This window comes from Symphalangus syndactylus, chromosome 13 (genome assembly GCF_028878055.3).
Source record: "Symphalangus syndactylus isolate Jambi chromosome 13, NHGRI_mSymSyn1-v2.1_pri, whole genome shotgun sequence".
Classification (NCBI taxonomy): Eukaryota; Metazoa; Chordata; class Mammalia; order Primates; family Hylobatidae; genus Symphalangus; species Symphalangus syndactylus.
Window position 1 is genome coordinate 77758390 of NC_072435.2, and position 18576 is coordinate 77776965.

The 18576-nt window shown below is 33.5% G+C and overlaps 1 protein-coding gene across 9 annotated transcripts in view; it reads left to right on the top strand.

Annotated features, from left to right (window-relative positions):
* The window catches only part of METTL25 (methyltransferase like 25), a 122780-nt gene that overhangs the window by 92965 nt on the left and 11239 nt on the right, over positions 1–18576 (top strand). For 6 of the 9 annotated variants that reach the window (XM_055236253.2, XM_055236256.2, XM_055236255.2 and 3 more), the window contains one exon: positions 8900–8993. The exons of 2 other annotated variants lie outside the window; for them this stretch is intronic. In XM_055236253.2, the coding sequence (XP_055092228.1) occupies positions 8900–8993 (94 nt within the window). Of the gene's footprint in view, positions 1–8899; positions 8994–12047; positions 14695–18576 lie in introns of those variants that run through there. One more of the 9 variants, XM_055236258.2, reaches the window with a different exon arrangement.

Sequence of the window (18576 nt, forward strand, 5' to 3'; positions counted from 1 at the left end):
TACTAAAGACAGAAAATAAGGTCACTTAATTACTTCTTTTGCATTTTGTTTATTTTTCTTGCTAGCTAAAATAAATCATCTTCTAGTAATAATACTGTTTTAGAATAATTGAAACATTATCCTGAAAGTTCTTTAAGTGTAATTGTTTATATAGCCTAAGGTTAGAAGTAAGCCTTTTTCAGGGATTTAAGGATAACATTTTAACTTTATTATTTATAATTGTGATTTAGCCCATTTATGTTAAAACTCAGTAATTTATAGAAATTTATTTCTAATTAGTCCTTATCTATAATAGAAACTTTCTAAGGGGAATAAAACGCCAAGGAAGGAATTTCATGGATTAAAAATCTCTTTTAAAACACTTGGAAAGAAAACAGGGAAAATCCAATTTGTACGCATTTTTCACTTTATTATTCTCTTGCATAATAAGAAATGTATACAGCTATACAAAAAATATATATAGTATTTTGCTACCTATAATTATGTTACCTAGTTTAATTTTAATTGTGATTTTGCTATAATCAAATAGGAGAGTGATCTTAAAAACTATCTCACAAAATTAAAGATAATTGTTTAATCCATAATGTGTGGTCAAGTTGAAATTAGAAGGTATCTTTTAAACTGAAAAGTAACTTGAAGATTTTTTGGAGCTCCCTTAAATGATAGCTATTTATAGCAAAATTTTATGTTGTTGATCTTTTAAGTCTTTCAGTGTGTATTAGCATACAAAAGGCACAAAATAATAATAATGTTACAATAATTTCATAAATATTTTGTGATTATGGAGAAACTGAATTTTGGTACAATCTGTCCTGCATGTGTTTGCTTTCATTTATTTAGTATACCTCTGCTTCACCTTTCTCTAAAATCTCCCTCAAAAATGCTGCTTCCTTGGAAAGTGTTACAAGTAAACCATGTTCTTACAATTGCATTTTTGGAGAAGCATGTGGGTGTTGTTGGATTCACTTGAGTAGAATTTTAATTAGATCCAGTGCATTCACTTTTATTAAAAGAAAGTATACTGATTCCTTTTTAGCATGCTGACCATGCTTTATTCTGACAGAGGGGCCCTTTTTAATCTGTTCTTAACTTCTCATCATTTGTCTTTCCCAAATAGTCATGTCACTTTTCTAACTTTCAAATGTTTGCTAATAATTCTTTATGCCTAAACCTAAACTATTATTGTGGCATTCAAGGCCATTTCAAATCTGTTACTAATTTTCATTCCAGCCTAACCCATCATCCCATTCTTCCTTTGCACCATGAACAGCTGCCCATGCACACTGTCCTGGCATGCCAGATTATTCATTTCCCATGCCATTATTTTTATACTTTGGATGTTTTCTTGGAGTTGTTCTCTCTACCTGGAATATTCTCCTCCCTATTTCTGTCATCCTTTCATTCCAGGACCTCTGGAAGGTGAAATTCTGGGTTTTTTAAAATCCAGTTTAGAAGACATCTCTGTGATAGCTTTCTTTCCTCCTTTTCTTCTTTTTCTGTTCTCCTATAATACTTAAGCTGTGATTCACTGTTCTTACTGAACCTGAATAATACAATTGATTGTATTTCTACTCCTCTGCTACCTTCTGAGTTTCTTGATGACCGTTTTTTCAGTTTTATTAAATGAAATGGTATATCATAGTGCTTAAGAGCACAAATTCTAAAAATCCTCTTTGCACCCAATTTTCCCCTCTAACCACTGTTTTATGTTAGTTCTTTCCTTTATAGCAAAATTCCTTGAAAGTGCTGCCAATTTCTTTCCCATTTCCCTTAAACATGTTTCGGTAAGATTTTATTTCCATCACTCCAGCAAATCACCCTTTTCTGGAAGATGAATGACCCTATGTTATTAAATTGCATGATCCATTCTCAGTCCTCTTCTTACTTTGCCTGCCATTAGTATTGCACCCAATTTTCCACTCTTTATTGAAACACTTCTTTCTCTCATATTCTAGGGAAAGACTCAGAATATACTCACCTTTCTCTCTTGTTCTTTTTTCAGTTTTCTTGCTGATTTCTCATTTTCAAACCTCTAATTGTTGAGGTGGCTTTTTTTTTTTTCTGTCTATACCTACTACATACCTTATTTCATCCCATCTGGTGGCTTTAAGTATCATCTATACTGGTGAATCCCAAATTCACCTGTTAATGACAATCATATTCTTCCAGGTACTCAGACCAGAAATCCTTAAGACAGCCTTGACTCTTCTCTCTCACTGCCTAGGTTCAAACTTTCAGCAACTTTATAACCTCTCCCTTGAGAATATATGTAATTTTTTTTCACTTTTATCACTCTGGTCCAAGCCACCATCATCTTTCACCCAGATTATTGTAATAATTTCCTAGTTGGTCTCTCTCTTCTACTTTTGCTCACTATAACCTATTCTTCACACAATAGCTACAGTGATACCATTGATATTTTTAAGTGGGCTCCTGCTCACAATCTTCCAGTGGCTTCTGTTTACCTCAAAAGTAAAGCTAATGTTTTTCCTGTGATCTGCAAAGCCTTATGTCATCTGGCTCTTCATTTTTTCTCTGACCTCATTTCTACCCTTCTTCCCTTTGTTCATGTCTATGCCAGATAGACTAATTTCCTTAACGTTCCTTGAAAATACCAGAAACGCTTCTCTACTCAGGGCCTTTGATTATGCCACATTCTCTGCCTGGAACTCTTCCACAGATAGCCACTTGGTTAGCTCACTCTCTTTCTTCAGGTCTTTTATTCAAAATTATTATCTTTGAGATATCCACTATTTACCATCACTCCTCTCTAACCTTTCATATCTGCTTTCTCTCCTCTATCACCAGGTTTTCATCAGCTCTTACCATCTAATATATTAATAGTACATGTTTTATTTATTTGTGTTGTTGATCATCTCCCATCTCAAATGATTTTTTGTTTCCTTTCGTTCACTTCAAGTAATAGAACCAAAGAACCTGACTCCAGAGTATTTTAGAAAAGCTTTTGAAAGAGGATAAATCAGACTTTGATTATTCTGTAACTATTCTCCAGATTGTTGTCCTAAAGTGCAATGATTCTGTGAAAATACCTAGGAAGAAAAGAATTTCTCAAAAGTGAATGCTTCATGCAGTATCCTCCTCTTTAAGACTTCGTATTTATATTTTAAAGACTCCTAATAGTTTGGTGAGAGACAGCAGTGTGTCACCATTAAGAACATAAGCACAGGAGCTCTACTGCCTGGTTTCTAATCCCAGTATCCCCACTGCATCATATCAGTGTAGTCTTGGGCATATTATTTTATATCTTTTTGCCTAAGTTTTCCCATCTGTAAATTGGGGTTAATAGCAGTACCTACCTCAAAAGGGTGTTTTGAAAATGAAGTTAAAATCTATAAAGTACTTAACAACAATGCCTGGAACATACTGAGTGATACTTTATTATTATTAAAAGAAATCTCTTTAACTCTGTTGAAACCTATGCTTACCTGTTCATACAATCTTTCTTCTCCCAACTATATATAGACAATTAAACACTGTTTTGTGGAGCCCACTCTGAAAAACACAGGAAAATCATGAAAATAATTATTCTGATTTTTAGGGTCTCATTTGGGATTTAAGTGATTATTTGCCTAGCAACTCCAAAGGAAATGACAATAACAAAATAAATATTTTGTCATAATTTTAATATCACAAATATTGATAGGGACTATAAAATATTTTCGAGAATTCTTCTGAAATCTTAATATGTTTAAATGTTAATATTTTCTTTTAACTACAGTAAACAGTTTATCTTAGGAACACAGTATGACATCTTTTTTCTTTGGTGAATGATTTTTGCTCTCCTTTTATTCTTTTCTATCATGTCTGTTTAATGACAGAAGTTTCTGTGCCCATAAGCCTCCATATGTTAAAAATTTCTTCTAGACTGAGCTATTGTTACATTAATACTTCTACATGGAGGCAACATAAAGAAATTATAAGCTTTTATTTTAAATTATTAAATATGAAGAGTAAAACATTATTGGACCAAAATGCCATAAATGATACTCTCAAGAAACTGTACAGATTTTTGTGAATTTTCTTTTATAGCACGTTCTCTTATAAATAAGACTGCCATTCCTGAAAAATATAACACACCCCATATTCCTTTTGTGAATAATTCTATTCTGCCCTTTTATTTTCTGTTTAAGGATTCTTTGGCTTACCTCTTTTTCTTCTGTTGCTTAACTAATACAATTGCAGTATTTAGCCAGGTGCAGTGACTCACACCTGCAGTCTCAGCTACTCAGAAGGCCGAAGCAGGAGAATCGCTTGAGCCAATGAGTTCGAGGCTGCAGTGAGCTATGATCATGCCACTGCACGCCTGCCTGGCCAACAGAGCGAGATCCTGTTTCTAAATTAAATAAATGAATGAATAAATAATTTTTAATCACAATATTTATCCTTGAAACTATAGACCCTTCTAAATACTAATGAATGAAATATTTCCCTTTCCTTGCACCTACAAATGAGCAGATTACATTCTACATCATAAAATCACTTTGCAGATATTATTTTTAAGATTACTTTATGAAACACCAAGCCTTCTAGAAATTCATCTCATATCATGCAAAAGTAACCTCTAACTTCCAAAAGTTCTAAAGTCTAATTCATTATACTTAATAGTGGTAATAATACTATACCTGATATTTCTGTTTTCTGAAAAATATCCTTTTTTCTTGAGCCATGTACTGTATATTGAATATTTTATTTTATCCTCAGCCTTATGAGATAGATTTAACAACACCATTCTACTGATGATCAAGAAGAGGCAAAGAGGTTGTTTAATAAGGGTAGAGTGCAGATTCAAGCTTGTTTCAGTCTTTAGTTCAAAACCTATACCAACTACTACACTATCATGCATATACAACGTTTAAATTAATTTTTTTTTAAATGAATGAATAAGCAACCTAATTAACATGTATAACATTTGGAAATCATAAACATACTTCTGACTGGTCCTAATTGCTGATGAGTTTGGGCAGTAAGTCTAGCAATAAATGACTTGGGAAGAACAAACCCCTTCCTATGAAGTCTATTCCCTCATATAATTTTTTAATTGTTAGAATTATTTAGTATCCCATAGTTTCACTAAAACACTAAAATTCTGTTTCCTTAATTATAGCAGGAGGGTCTGCATAGCTTTTCTGTAAGAATATGTACACACACTTTGGTGTGGTGTCATGGAATTTGTTTTGCTGTTTACCTGTAACACAGAAGTGGCCATTCCTCATCTGCAGTTTGACAGTATTGAGTATGAATCCTATTCAAGTAGTATGCTGGAGGTAATATTGACTAATAGTTAATATCCCAGATTATGAAGTCAGATGTTGGAAAGTTTACTTAACCTCTGTCTACTTTAAAATCTTTAAAATGGGGATAATAATGGGACCTACCACATGGGGTTGTTGTATGGATTAAGTGAGTAAATGAAGCAAAGGATGTAAGAATTACTGGTACATAGTAAACAAAATTAATACTAGCTATTATTTGTATTGCTAACTTTGCACCTTCTCTTACATATTTCTTCAGTAGCTCTGTATTTTAAATTACTTATTTGTATAACTAAGCCTTCCTATATGTTTATCTATTATACTTGAATACAATAGATAGAACTATTTATTATATTAATGCATTTTTCTCTTATTGTGTAACTAGATGTATTTGTTTCTGCTAGCTGAGAGATTATTTATTTAATTCATTTATGGAGATCCTGCTGTGTGAGGTACTATGCTAGGTTCTGGGGATATTGTTATGAGCAAGACAGCTATGTTCCAGCTGATTAAAGTAGTAGTCTCAAACATATTTTTACGCTTCACACCTCTGTCAAGAAACATTTCTGAGCATGTATGCAAACATGAATATTTCTTTATAAGTGGTATACATGTCTCTCCACTAGCATATTATATAGATTTTACAGTAAACTCAGAAATTGAAATTTAAAAGAGACAAAATAGAAATAAAAAATCTTGATATTCTCTTTTCCTTTGGATGTGTTCACCCACTTTGGATAATTCACTGGCTTAAAATATCAAGGGGGAGACGATCAGAGAAACAAAGAAGAGAGAGTATGTGAAGGAAAAGTTCTCTGTGTTAGGAGCCCAACTTCTGGAGGGCCAGAAAAGGCTTAACTAAGGAAGAAATATTTGAGATAGGATCTGAAAGGAGGAGTTTGGTTTTCCAAAGCAAAGGGATTGAGAATATAGTGTTCCAGGAATAGTGTTTGTAGCTCAAAGCATAGTGTGTTCAAGAAACTAAGAGAATGCCAGTGTTGTTGAGGGAGGCAGTGTCATAAAGAGGTGAAGTAACATAATCACATCACCAACTTTCTAGTTCTAGTTGAGTGATTTTTTTCCTGTTATTGCTAAAAACAGGTCTGAAATAATACAGATTAACAAAGGACTTAAAGAAAAAGTCTTATATAGCAAATTACTGCTTAACACACTAAAAGCAATCTTATAATAACCATACTGTGATACTTTGCTACAGTAAAAAGTAGTGTATTTTGAAAGGGAAAACTAAAACAAGGCCAAATTAAAATTGAAAATGTGTCTCTTATTTTCAAGTAGTCTGAAGGACAACACCCAGGAAACAAATCAATACCACCTATACTTATACTATATCATCTCTTACACTTATAATGTTTAATACTTATTTGGGAACATTTTACTCAGGGTCTTTTAACTGTATAATAAAAGCAAAATCTAGACTATAATACCAGTAATTATAAAAGCAATATTAATGAAAGTAACAACAACAGCTTACATCATGGCTCAGTTCTGAGCACCTTATATGTGTTACGAAATTTAATCCTCATAGTGACTCTATGAAGTAAATGCTATTGATATCCCATTTTAATGAACAAGAAACTCACAGATGATAGAGGCAGTCTGACTGAAAGCCACCCTCTTATGTACTATTCTATGCTTTTTCTCAAGAGCTACTCTTTAAGACAGTGAAGAATGGTATAAAATTGGAGCCAGAATAACTGGCTTATGGGAAATACTTAAGTGCTTGTCCTTTTGGATTAAAAAAAAAATCAAAGCTTAACAACTTTTTTAAGCTGAGCAGCAGGAAGTTAATATTAAATGGCATATTTTCCTGGCTACACAGTGAAATCAATTATTTTGTGATCCATAAGATATATATCTATTATATGGTATCTCTTACACCTAAGATGTATAGGATCTGAGAATGATGTGTATGTGTAGGATCCTGTATGTGTAGGATCTGAGAATGATACAGAAACCTACAAAAATATATTTTCTGCCTTCTGGAACCTATGCCTATTCAAGTGACTGTTAAATCAACGCAGTGATAAATAACAAATGAATGGAAGAATTGTAGGGGCTATAGAAATTCAAAATTAGAAAAGATTATTATTAGTCATGTTACCAAAAAGAACATGTACATTTACACTTTATCATAAAGGAAGACTTCAGTTCAACTAAGTTGTAGAAGAGAGTGGGGAACTGTGTAATCCATTAAGAGGTAACTGCATGAGCAAATGTACCAAGGCAGAAATGTGGAAGACAGTCTGAAACAATTAGTAGACTGATCTAAGGAGAAAAAACTAAACACTGGAATGTAATGGGATATGCAGTTGAGAAATGTGATTATAGTGGGCCCTGATTGTTCAAGGAGTTTCAAATTTATCCCAATAAATGGGAGAGGTATTGACAGCTTTTGGAGCAGAAAAGTGACAAAATAAAAAGGCTCTTAGAAAATAACATGTAGGAAGAAGTGAAGAAGAGAGACTTCAGTTTTAGAGGTCTTAATTAGGAAATAGTTGGAATAATCAGGACATGATGTAATAAAAAGTGGAATTGAGATGCCGTCTTGAAATTGAGCTGAAGAAATATGTTTTGAATATATTTTAAAGGAAGAATTGATAGAACATTATGTCTAATTAATCAGAGGTGTTAATATTTATATTGCCAAGAGTAAATGAGTTTTTATTCCTTGTTTTTGATAATTCGTAGTTAATTTTTTTATCCTCTTGATTTTTACATTACACCTAAATTGTAACCAAAGTTGTGAGATGTGGTACTGTAGCATTGTATTGTTTAAATTCAAAACCATCCCATGCTACTTTGTGTACATTATTAATAAGAATTTGCGGCCGGGTGCGGTGGCTAACGCCTGTAATCCCAGCACTTTGGGAGGCCGAGGCGGGCAGATCACGAGTTCAGGAGATCGAGACCATTCTGGCTAACATGGTGAAACCCCGTCTCTACTAAAAATACAAAAAATTAGCCGGGCGTGGTGGTGGGCGCCTGTAGTCCCAGCTACTTGGGAGGCTGAGGCTGGAGAATGGCTTGAACCCAGGAGGCGGAGCTTGCAGTGAGCCAAGATCACGCCGTTGCACTCCAGCCTGGGCTACAGAGCGAGACTCTGTCTCAAAAAAAAAAAAAAAAGAATTTGCAGGGCATAAATGAGATCAAGTCAGATCCATCTCATTATATGGGGCTTGATCAGTGGCTGGAATTGAAGAAGTTCTCTTTGCATAGCTGTTGAATTATTGCCTCTACTAACAGGTGTTGTCATGAGATGTGCATTGTAATACTGAGCCAGTAAATCTCAAATGTGTTTCATAGCACAATGGAAACTTTTGAAAGACCAATAGTTCCTTTTAAAAATGAGGCTTTTTAATACTGTGTTTAAAACTTCTTTCTCACAGCCTTCACTGCTATTTGTTATAAGAATTGTCAGAAGCAGATCCTGAATACATTATAACATGTAACTTTAAAATGTCCTCAAAAGTATTACTGTATTTTGATCACATTTGGATCTTGTGCTATATCCACAGAAAATATTTAAAAATCTTTCATGATTGAATTTAAAACCATCTAAAATTTACATTGGAAAAACTAAAAATTTATTCAATTTTGTTTTACAGTGATCGGCATGTTGGTAAAATTTATTCCAAATGTTCTTCTTTTCTGGATTATGTCAGACGGTCTCTAAAGAAGCTTGGATTAGATGAGTCCAAGGTCAGTATATGATGACTCATTATTTTCAGAAAAGACAGAAGAACTTCTATTTTGTAATGAATTGAGAGAATACAAAATAGTTTCCCTTCTAATTTTCTCTCATTTGTGAAAAGGTCCAAATTATATTGAAACAAGACCTCCCTCATCTTTTTTCCAGTTTATCCTTCTTGTCATTGTAGAAAGTTTACTGTCATGTATCTCCAGAGAGTTTCCCTCTTTTAGTTTGAGTTAAAAATGTGCCAGTTTACAAATCAAAATACAGTCAAAAAGCAAGACAACAGTACAAGTGAGAAATAGAAGTAAAGCAAGAGAGAATGGTTTTAATTTTGAAATGCATCTATTTACAGCTTATATAACTAATTAAAATTAAAAATCTTAAAAGCCTTCAAATAGGAGAATCATGAAAAGTTGTAATATCATAGGAGGCCCAAGTTAGTAATTGATAACATATTACTGAAAGCAGAAAGGTAAACTTGTTGACTGATAGTAATAAATATTCTTCCACTGAGGGGAAAAAAAAAACAGCTTTCAACATTATTCGGACAAGCTGTTAACTAAAATATTAAATGAACTTGGATTACTCCAGTATTTTGAATTGATGATAAATTGAAACGAAGAATAGAGTAGGTGGTCAAAGGGATGAAATAGATTTCTTGAAAATGTTACAAGGACATAATAATGTTATATCAAAGCTAAAGGGTATTAATATTTATTATATCAATTATTCATTTAGTCCCCAGTTGCTTTATTACTTAAAGTAATTGAACTGGGACTAGTCAGTTTCCTCCCCTTTAATATAGCTATAAGAAAGCCGTAGGATTTAGGAAGGATTAAATTAGGTAATATACATAAAGCTCTTAACACAGTGTATATAGTAAATGCTAACTATATGATACTCCTTTTAATTATTATAATCTCTTTATATGTACTACAAGTAACAACACAATCAACATGATGCTTATACATATTTTTATTTAGTCACTAAAATGAAAACTCTCCTAGTTTTTGCATAAATAAAGGAGAATAGATAAGGTTACACTAATTTATTTCTAGGTTATTTTCTAGGTGTTTTAAAAAAATGTTTTTCATTCATCTGACTGATCTTCCTTCCAATTAGTCTTACCTAGTGCAAACCTTTAGTGCATATCTCATTTCATGTCTTGCATTTAATATCAAGAACACAAACCTAAGCATTATTGTCACAAATTAAGAGCTACAGTTTTACTTAAACTTAATACATTTAAAAATTTATTATCATTCCTTCTGGCTTCGTTTTCCCAGTTTGTCTTTAATAATAACCACAGCAAATGTTTCTTAGTATATTTATTAGTATATAACTAAAAAGATACTAATAATAGTTAATATTTACTAAACACTTACTCTGTGATAGATATTATGCTATGGACATCACAAACATTACCTTATTTACTTTGCACAAAAACATTTACAGTGGATAGCTTCCAGTCCAGCATATAAAAGCTTGGAAACTGCCACTCAGTCTTAGCAAGTAAAAGCTAAAAACAACAGAAAAATCCACAGATCTTATGAGAAGTGAGGTCACAGGGCAAACTGCTACCTCCCAAACTGGAAAGACAGGCAAATACAGAGATTTACAACTTACAGGAGCAGAAACCGCCACAGAAACCTGTGCAAGGGTAGGAAAACCTGAACTGTAATTGACAAATTGTTGGAGGCTCAGTGTGGACAACTTTGGGAATTAAAAAATACAGAGAGAACCACTCATAAGAGACCACCCACATCTTTGTGAGTTTTACCTTAATGAGCTCAACCTGGTTTTAGAGAATAGTGGAGAAAAAAATCGCCTCCTGCTTCCATCAAGGGGAGGAAAAAAATAAACATTTTTGAAATACGCCAGAGCATTCTACTCTTCTGAATACTTTCTTATGAATAGTTTCTCAGAAGAAACTATATAATCAGAACTTAACCTGCTAATGTTTTATCAGAGCCTAACTCACCTGAGCGAAGGAAAATACCTAGGTCCAGCCAAATGTAACTTTCCATGGGGGAGAAAGAAAATATCCAACTCCAGCCTACTCTAGCCGTCCTGTGCCACCCAAGAAAGGGTAAAAATACGGAGAAGCACTGATAAAGTTTGTAGTACAGAGACACAGGCTCACTAAAAGACTGAGACACAATTATAGGACTACAAACTATTGAAAATCATTTCCCCTCCCCTCACACCTTGCCATCATATCATTAAGGGCTTATTTACAGCAGTTACTTTTACCCAGTATTCTATATCTGGCTATCGAGAAAATTACAAAGTGTACTAGAAGGCAAAAAACACAGATTGAAGAGACAGAGCAAGCATCAGAACCAAATTCAGATATGGCAAAAATGTTAGAATTATCAGACCAGGAATTTAAAACAATAATGAGTAATATACTAAAAGTTCTAATGGACAAGGTAGATAGCCTGCAAAAACAAACTGAAAATGTAAGGAAAGAGATTGAAATTTTTAAAAAGAACTAAAAGGAAATGCTAAAGATCAAAAATACTGTCACAGTAGCCAGCCATGGTGGCTCACACCTGTAATCCCAACACTTTGGACGGTCAAGACAGAAGAATTATTTGAGCCCAGGAGTTTGAGACTAGGCTGAGCAACGTAGTAAGATTCCATCTCAGCAAAAAATCCGGAAATTAGCTAGTGTGGTGATACGCACCTGTAGTCCCAGCTACTTGGGCAGCTGAGGCAGGTGGATTGCTTGAGCCCAGGAGTTTGAGGCTGCAGTGAGCTGTGCTTGTGCCACTGCACTTCAGCCTGAATGACAGAGCAAGACTCTGTCTCCAAGAAAAGAAAAACAAACAAAAATACTAGTATAGAAATGAAGAATGTTTTTGATGGGCTTATTATTAGGCTGAACACAGATGAGGAAAGAATCTCTGAACTTGAGGATCTATCAATAGAAAACTTGAAAACTAAAAAGCAAAAAGCCCATATGTTTCAAGCTTAGGAAGATCAGTTACATGCAAAATGAAATCATACCTAAAAGTAATAAACATACTGAGTTACCTTTGCTCTATTTATTCCAGAAGATCACAGTGATACTAATCTTTGGATAACTTCCTCTATCAACCTGAGAATATCAGGAACACTTCAGCCTCCTTGCCAATGGCTTTGTCTTCCTTGACTTTTTTGACAGGATCTGCTGATGGCTTCACCTTCACATCCACTTACTTTAGTTCTTAAGCCAATTATGTCCTAACCAAGAACCTTCAGTCCCACTATCAAGTGGTGAGAACTACCTCAGTTGCTAACCCATCTTCTTATCACATATGATGTGGGGAGGGTCTCTGAACAACTATGTCTGTAATCCACTCATCCAACCCACACTCTAAAAGTTACAGTATATGGTCCACCTTTGCTTATCTAGACCCCCCTTATATAGATTTACTGTAAAAAACAAATTGAATAAATAAGTACATGGAGGAGAAGAGACAAATGTCCTATGGAAAAGAGTTCCAAATAATTTATATAGATATTTCTTCCTCAAGGAGATAGAGCAAAACTCCCCATTCTTTAAGTGTGGCCTGTGCGTAGTGACTTTTTTCCAAAGAGCATAGTATGTGAACGGGGGAAAAAGAGGAACTTTCCAGTGAAGAACCTGACAAACAGAATCTCAGCCAAGTAATCAAGCTCAACATGAACAGTGATAATTCATGCTGCTAGTATGTACTCTTGTTATAAGGTGAGGAATATGGTACTTTATTCCTATGATAGTTCTTTCAAAAGCCTATCCCAACTCTATGTATGAGAAAAGTGTCTGACAAATCCCAGTGGAGAAACATTCTACAAAATACCTGACCAGTACTTCTCAAAACTGTCAAGGTCTGCAAATCAAGACAGGTTTGAGAAACTGTCAAAGCCAAGAGGACTAATTGCAGTGTGGGTTCCCTGGATGGGATTCTAGACTGGAAAAGGACATTAAATAAAAACTAAAGAAATTTGAATATAATGTGGACTTTAGTTAATAATGTATCAATACTGGTTCACTAATTATAACAAATATACCATATTGTAAAATGTTAACAGTAGAAGAAAAGAGTATACAGTATATGGAAATTCTCTGTCCTATTTTCAAAATTTCTGTAATACAAAACTGTTATAAAATATATTTATTTTTTAGAAACAACATGAGATAATTAACGTTTACCAAACCTTTGCTTTGTGCCAGGCACTGTGCTAAAAGCTTTGTTTATATTATCTCATTGAATACTAAGGATGACCTTATGAAATAAGTGATATTATTATTGTTTTATAGATGAGGAAATTGAGACATAAGTTAAGTGGATTTCTTTAGCCCAAAATCTAGGAAACTGGGGAGGAAGGATTCTAATCCAGGCTGTCTAACTCTAGAACTCATGCTTCTGTTTGTCATACTTATATAACTTATTAACAGACATTGAGCACAAGAATGCTTGTTTGGCATTTTTCCAAAACTAGCAATCATCAGGCAAACAATAAACCTACAACAAAAAAATAAAGAGAAAATTCATGCTTGTCAACAGACAAAATAAATGTAATTCTAAAACAGATTAAGGAATTAAAGTTTGAAATAAAGGCAGAAAAAAAATCAAGGAATGATGAATCTTACTAAAGAGTTAAAGATTTGCTTGTATCCAGGACTTTAACTCATGAAAGTCTGGCTGATGGGACGAAACTGATCAAATGTATGAAACATTTTGGGTACTAAGATGTATGCGGTCTAACGCATAGAATATATTAGAGTTAAAATCACTGTCAACAAACTTCAAGCACCCGAGCATGATTTCTTATATATTGTCTCCCACTCTAGTTTCTCTTTAGGACTGGATATCTTCCTGTAGGTGACTCAAAGCCCACTAAGTAGGCCCTACTAGGGCCTTGCTGCACAGCTTAATTCATGCTAGTTCCTTTTCTAGAGACTAGGAGTTGAGCAGTATGGAGCAATGGCATTCATAACCAATACTTTCAGCTGCCATTCAGTGTGCACTCTCAGTTTATAAGTTTGCATGTCTGTTCTTGCCTAAGGATGATCTATACCAGGCAATGCTTCCATTCCAATGCCTTCCTTTTATCTTCAGGAAGTTGAAGAGGCTCTCACTGGCTTTAACACTCAGTAATGATGTCTATGATATGATACCATGAATATACATTCATGAGACCCTGAATATACAGTGCTATAGACTGCTAGAACTTAATTTTGTTATCCTGCTAGTGTTTTATCAGAGCCTAACTCACCTGAGGGAAATAAAATAGGAGTTAGTCTCATTTGACTATAACAGGTATATTTGTTTTCTCATGGCTCTGGAAATATGATGCATTCAGTACTTGATCCCTGGATCAAGGTAGTAGCTATTTTACCAGTCAAAAGAAGTATGGACCAAGTAGAAACTAGGAGGAGAAAATCATTTGCCATGTGATTAAACACTTTTATGCTGTTTCTACTATGTTTGTGCCACAATAGTTTCAAACTATTGTGAAACTACCTATAATTTTGTATTCTTTAACAAATATTTCCCTATTCCCCACTTCACCCTACCCTTCCAAGCCTCTGGAATCCTCTGTACTATATTTTATTTCTATGAGATTAATGTTTTTTCCAGCTTCTGCATATGTGAGAACATACCATGTTTAATGTTCTGATCCTGGCTTATTTCACTTATCATAATGTATATACATAAATATACGTGTCTATAACATGAGACCATAAATATACTTCTGACATCTATCTTTAAGGTGTATATATACAGCTTAAATGAGATACTTTCTTCATTTTAAAATTTTCTTACAATCTCTGTGATCTAATGAGACTAATTTTTAAGCATTTAATTTAAATGCTTTTTAGTTTGATATAATCCTCTTTGCTTGTTTTTGCTTTAGTTGCCTGTGCTTTTGAGGTCTTACTCAAAAATATTTTCCCAGAGCAATATCCTGAAGCATTTCCCCTATGTTTTCTCCTAGTAGTTTTGTTGTTTTGGGTCTTATATTTAGGTCTTGAATCCATTTTGAGTTGATTTTTGTATGGGATGAGAGGTGAGGTGTCTAGTTTAATTCCTCAGCATATGGATATTCAGTTTTCCCAGCAACATTTATGCAAGTGATTATTCTTTCCCCAATGTATATTCTTGACATCTTTATCAAAAATTAGTTGCCTGCAGATATGTGGATTTATTTCTGGGTTCTCTGTTCTATTGCATTTGTCTGTGTTTCTGTTTTTATGCCAGTATCATTTTGTTTTGGTTACTACAGCTTTGTAGAATATTTTGAAGTCTAGTAGTGTGATGCTTCCAGCTTTGTTCTTTTGGTTCAAGATTGCTTTGGCTATTCTGGATCTTTTGTAACTCCATACAAATTTTAAGACTTTTTTTTCCTAATTCTGTGTAGAATGACATTAGTATTTCGATAGGGATTGCATTGAACCTGTACATTCTTTGGGTAGTATGGTCATTTTAATATTATTAATGCTTTGGATCCATGAGCATGGGATGTTTCTCCATTTGTTTCTGTCCACTTCAGTTTCTTCAGTGTTTTGTAGTTTCCTTGTAGAGGTCTTTTACCTCCTTGGTTAAATTTATTCATATATATTTTATTTCCTTTATAGCTATTGTAAATGGAATTGACTTCTTGATTTTTTAATCTAGTTCATTTTGTATAGAAATGCAATAATTTTTGTATGTTGATTTTATGTTCTGCAATTTTACTAAATTTGTTTATTAGTTCTAAGACTTTTTTTGGTAGAATCTTTAGGTTTTTCTATATATAAGATCATATCATCTGGAAACAGGGATAATTTTACCTTCTTCTGTCCAACTTGGATGTCCTTTATTTCTTTCTCTTGCCTAATTGCTCTGATTAGAACTTCCAGTACTGTGTTGCATGAGAGTGGTAAGACTGGGCATCTTTGCCTTGTTAAAGTTCTTAGAGGAAAAGCTTTCAGTTTTCCCCCTTTCAGTATGATGTTAGCTATGGAATTGTCATATATATGGCCTTTATTATGTTGAGGTATGTTTATCCCATGTCTAGGTTGTTGAAAGCTTTTATCATGAAGGGATGTTGAATTTTATCAAGTGCTTTTTCTACATCTGTTGAGATAATATTATAGTTTTTGTCCTTCATTCTGTTGATGTGATGTCATATTTATTGCTTTGTGTATGTTGAACCAGCCATGCATTCCTGAGATATATCTCACTTGATCATAGTGTATTATCTTTGATATTCTGTTGGATTCAGTTTGCTAGTATTTTGTTGATAATTTTTGTGTTTAATGTTTGTCAGAAGTATTGGCCTGTAGTTTTATGTTTTTGTTGTTGTGTCCTTATCTGCTTTTGGTATCAGCATTATGCCGGCCTCGTATAATGAGTTAGTAAGAATTCTCTATGCTTTAATTTTTTGCAATAGTTTCAAATGAATTGGTATTCATTCTTTTTTAAACTTTTAGTAGAATTCATCTGTGAAGCCATCGGTCCTGGAACTTTCTTTGTTGGAAGATTTTTAATCACTGATTCAAACCTGTTACTTGTTACTGGTCTATTCAGGTTTTCTGTTTCTTCCTGGTTCAATCCTGGTAGGTTGTATGTGTCTAGGAACTTGTCTATTTGCACTGCATTTTCTAATTTTTTGGTGTATAGCTGTTCATAGTAGTTTCTAATGAGTCTTTATATTCTGTGGTATCTGTCGTGATGTCTATATTTTTGTTTTGGATCTTCTTTATTTGGTTCTTCTTGCTTGTTTTTTTTTGTTTGTTTCACTAATTGTAGATTTTGTTTATCTTTTCAAAAAAACAATTTTTTGTTTTGTTCTCTTTTTAATTCTCAGTTGCATTTATTTCTGCTCTGATCTTAATTTTTTTCCTTCTACTAATTTTGTAATTGGCTTGTTCTTGCCTTTCTAATTACTTGAGATGTATCATTAGGTTCTTTATTTGAAATCTTTCTAGATTTTTGATGTAGTTATTTATTGCTATAAACTTACCCCTTAATACTGCTTTGGGTGTGTTCAATAGGTTTTGGTATGTTATATTTCTGTTTTCCATTGTTTCAAGGAATTTTTTAACTTCATTCTTAGTTTGTTTTTTTTCTTTTTTTCACCCATTGGTCATTCAGGAGCATGTTTTTAAATTTCCATGTATAGGTTTGAATTTTCCTCTTGTTATTGATGTTTAGTTGTATTTAATTGTGGTCAGATAAGATACTTGGTATGATTTTGATTTTTTAAAATTTTCGAGACTTTTTTGTGTCCTATTATATGGTTAATCCTGGTGAATATTCCATGTACTGATGAAAAGAATGTGTATTCTGCAGCTGCTGGGTGAAATGTTTTATAAATGTCTGTTCTGTTAGTTTGATCTAGTGTGCAGTTTAAATCTAATGGGCTTTTTTTGTTGATTATCTGTCTAGATGATCTGTCCAATGCTGAGAGTGAGGTGAAGTCCCCAACTATTACTGTATTGAGGTCCATCTGTCTCTTTAGTTCTAATAATATTTGCATTATATATCCAGGTACACCAGTATAAGGTGCATCTGTATTTAAAATTGTTATATTCTCTTGCTAAAGTATTCCCTTTATTATTATATAGTTTCTCTCTTTATAGCTATTGGCTTGAATTCTATTTTGCCCAATCTACTTCTGCTCAGTTTTTCCGTTAGCATAGAATACCTTTTTTTTTTTTTTTTTTTTGAGATGGAGTCTCAAAGTCTGGAGAGCCATGGCATGATCTTGGCTCCCAAAGTGCTGAGATAATAGGCGTGGGCTACCACATCTGGCCAGAATATCTTTTTGTAATCCCATCACTTTAAGCCTGTGAGTGCATTTACAGGTGAGGTAAGTTTCCTACAGGCAGCATATAGTTGGGTCTTAAAAAAAAAAAAAATCCATTCTGCCAGTTTATATGTTTAAAGTGGAGAATGTAGTCCATTTACATTCAGGGTTATTACTGACAGGTGAATACTTACTTCTTGCATTTTTAAAATTGTTTTCTGGGTTTTTTTATATCTTTTTTTTTGTCTTGCTTACCTCTTATTTATTTTTGTGATTGGGTGGTTTTCTGCAGTGATAAAGTTTGATTCCTTTCCTTTCTCTTTTGTGTATCACCCTTACCAGTGAGTTTTATAGTTTTCATGCTTTGATAATGGTGATTGTTATTTTTTCACTTTCAGATGTAAGACTCATTTCAGTACTTTTAAAGGCCAGTCTAAGGGCGATGAATTCTCTTAGTTTTTACTTATCTGTGATCTGTGAAATATTTTATTTCATCTTCATTTCTGAAAGATGGCTTTTCTAGGTATCATGATCTTGGCTGGCAGTTTTTTTATCTTTCAATGTTTTGAATGTATCATGCCATTCTTTCCTGGCCTATAAGCTTTCTGCTGAAAAAATCCACTATTCATATAATTGAGATTCCCTTATATGTGACTTGATGCTTTTCTCTTGGTGATTTTAGAATTCTTTATTTGTTCTTGACTTGTGGTAGTTTGACTTTAATATGCCTTGGTGAGGACCTGTTTGGGTTTAATCTCTTTGGGGTCTTTGAGCTTCCTGGACATGGATGTTCATTTATCTTCCAAGACTTGGGAAGTTTTC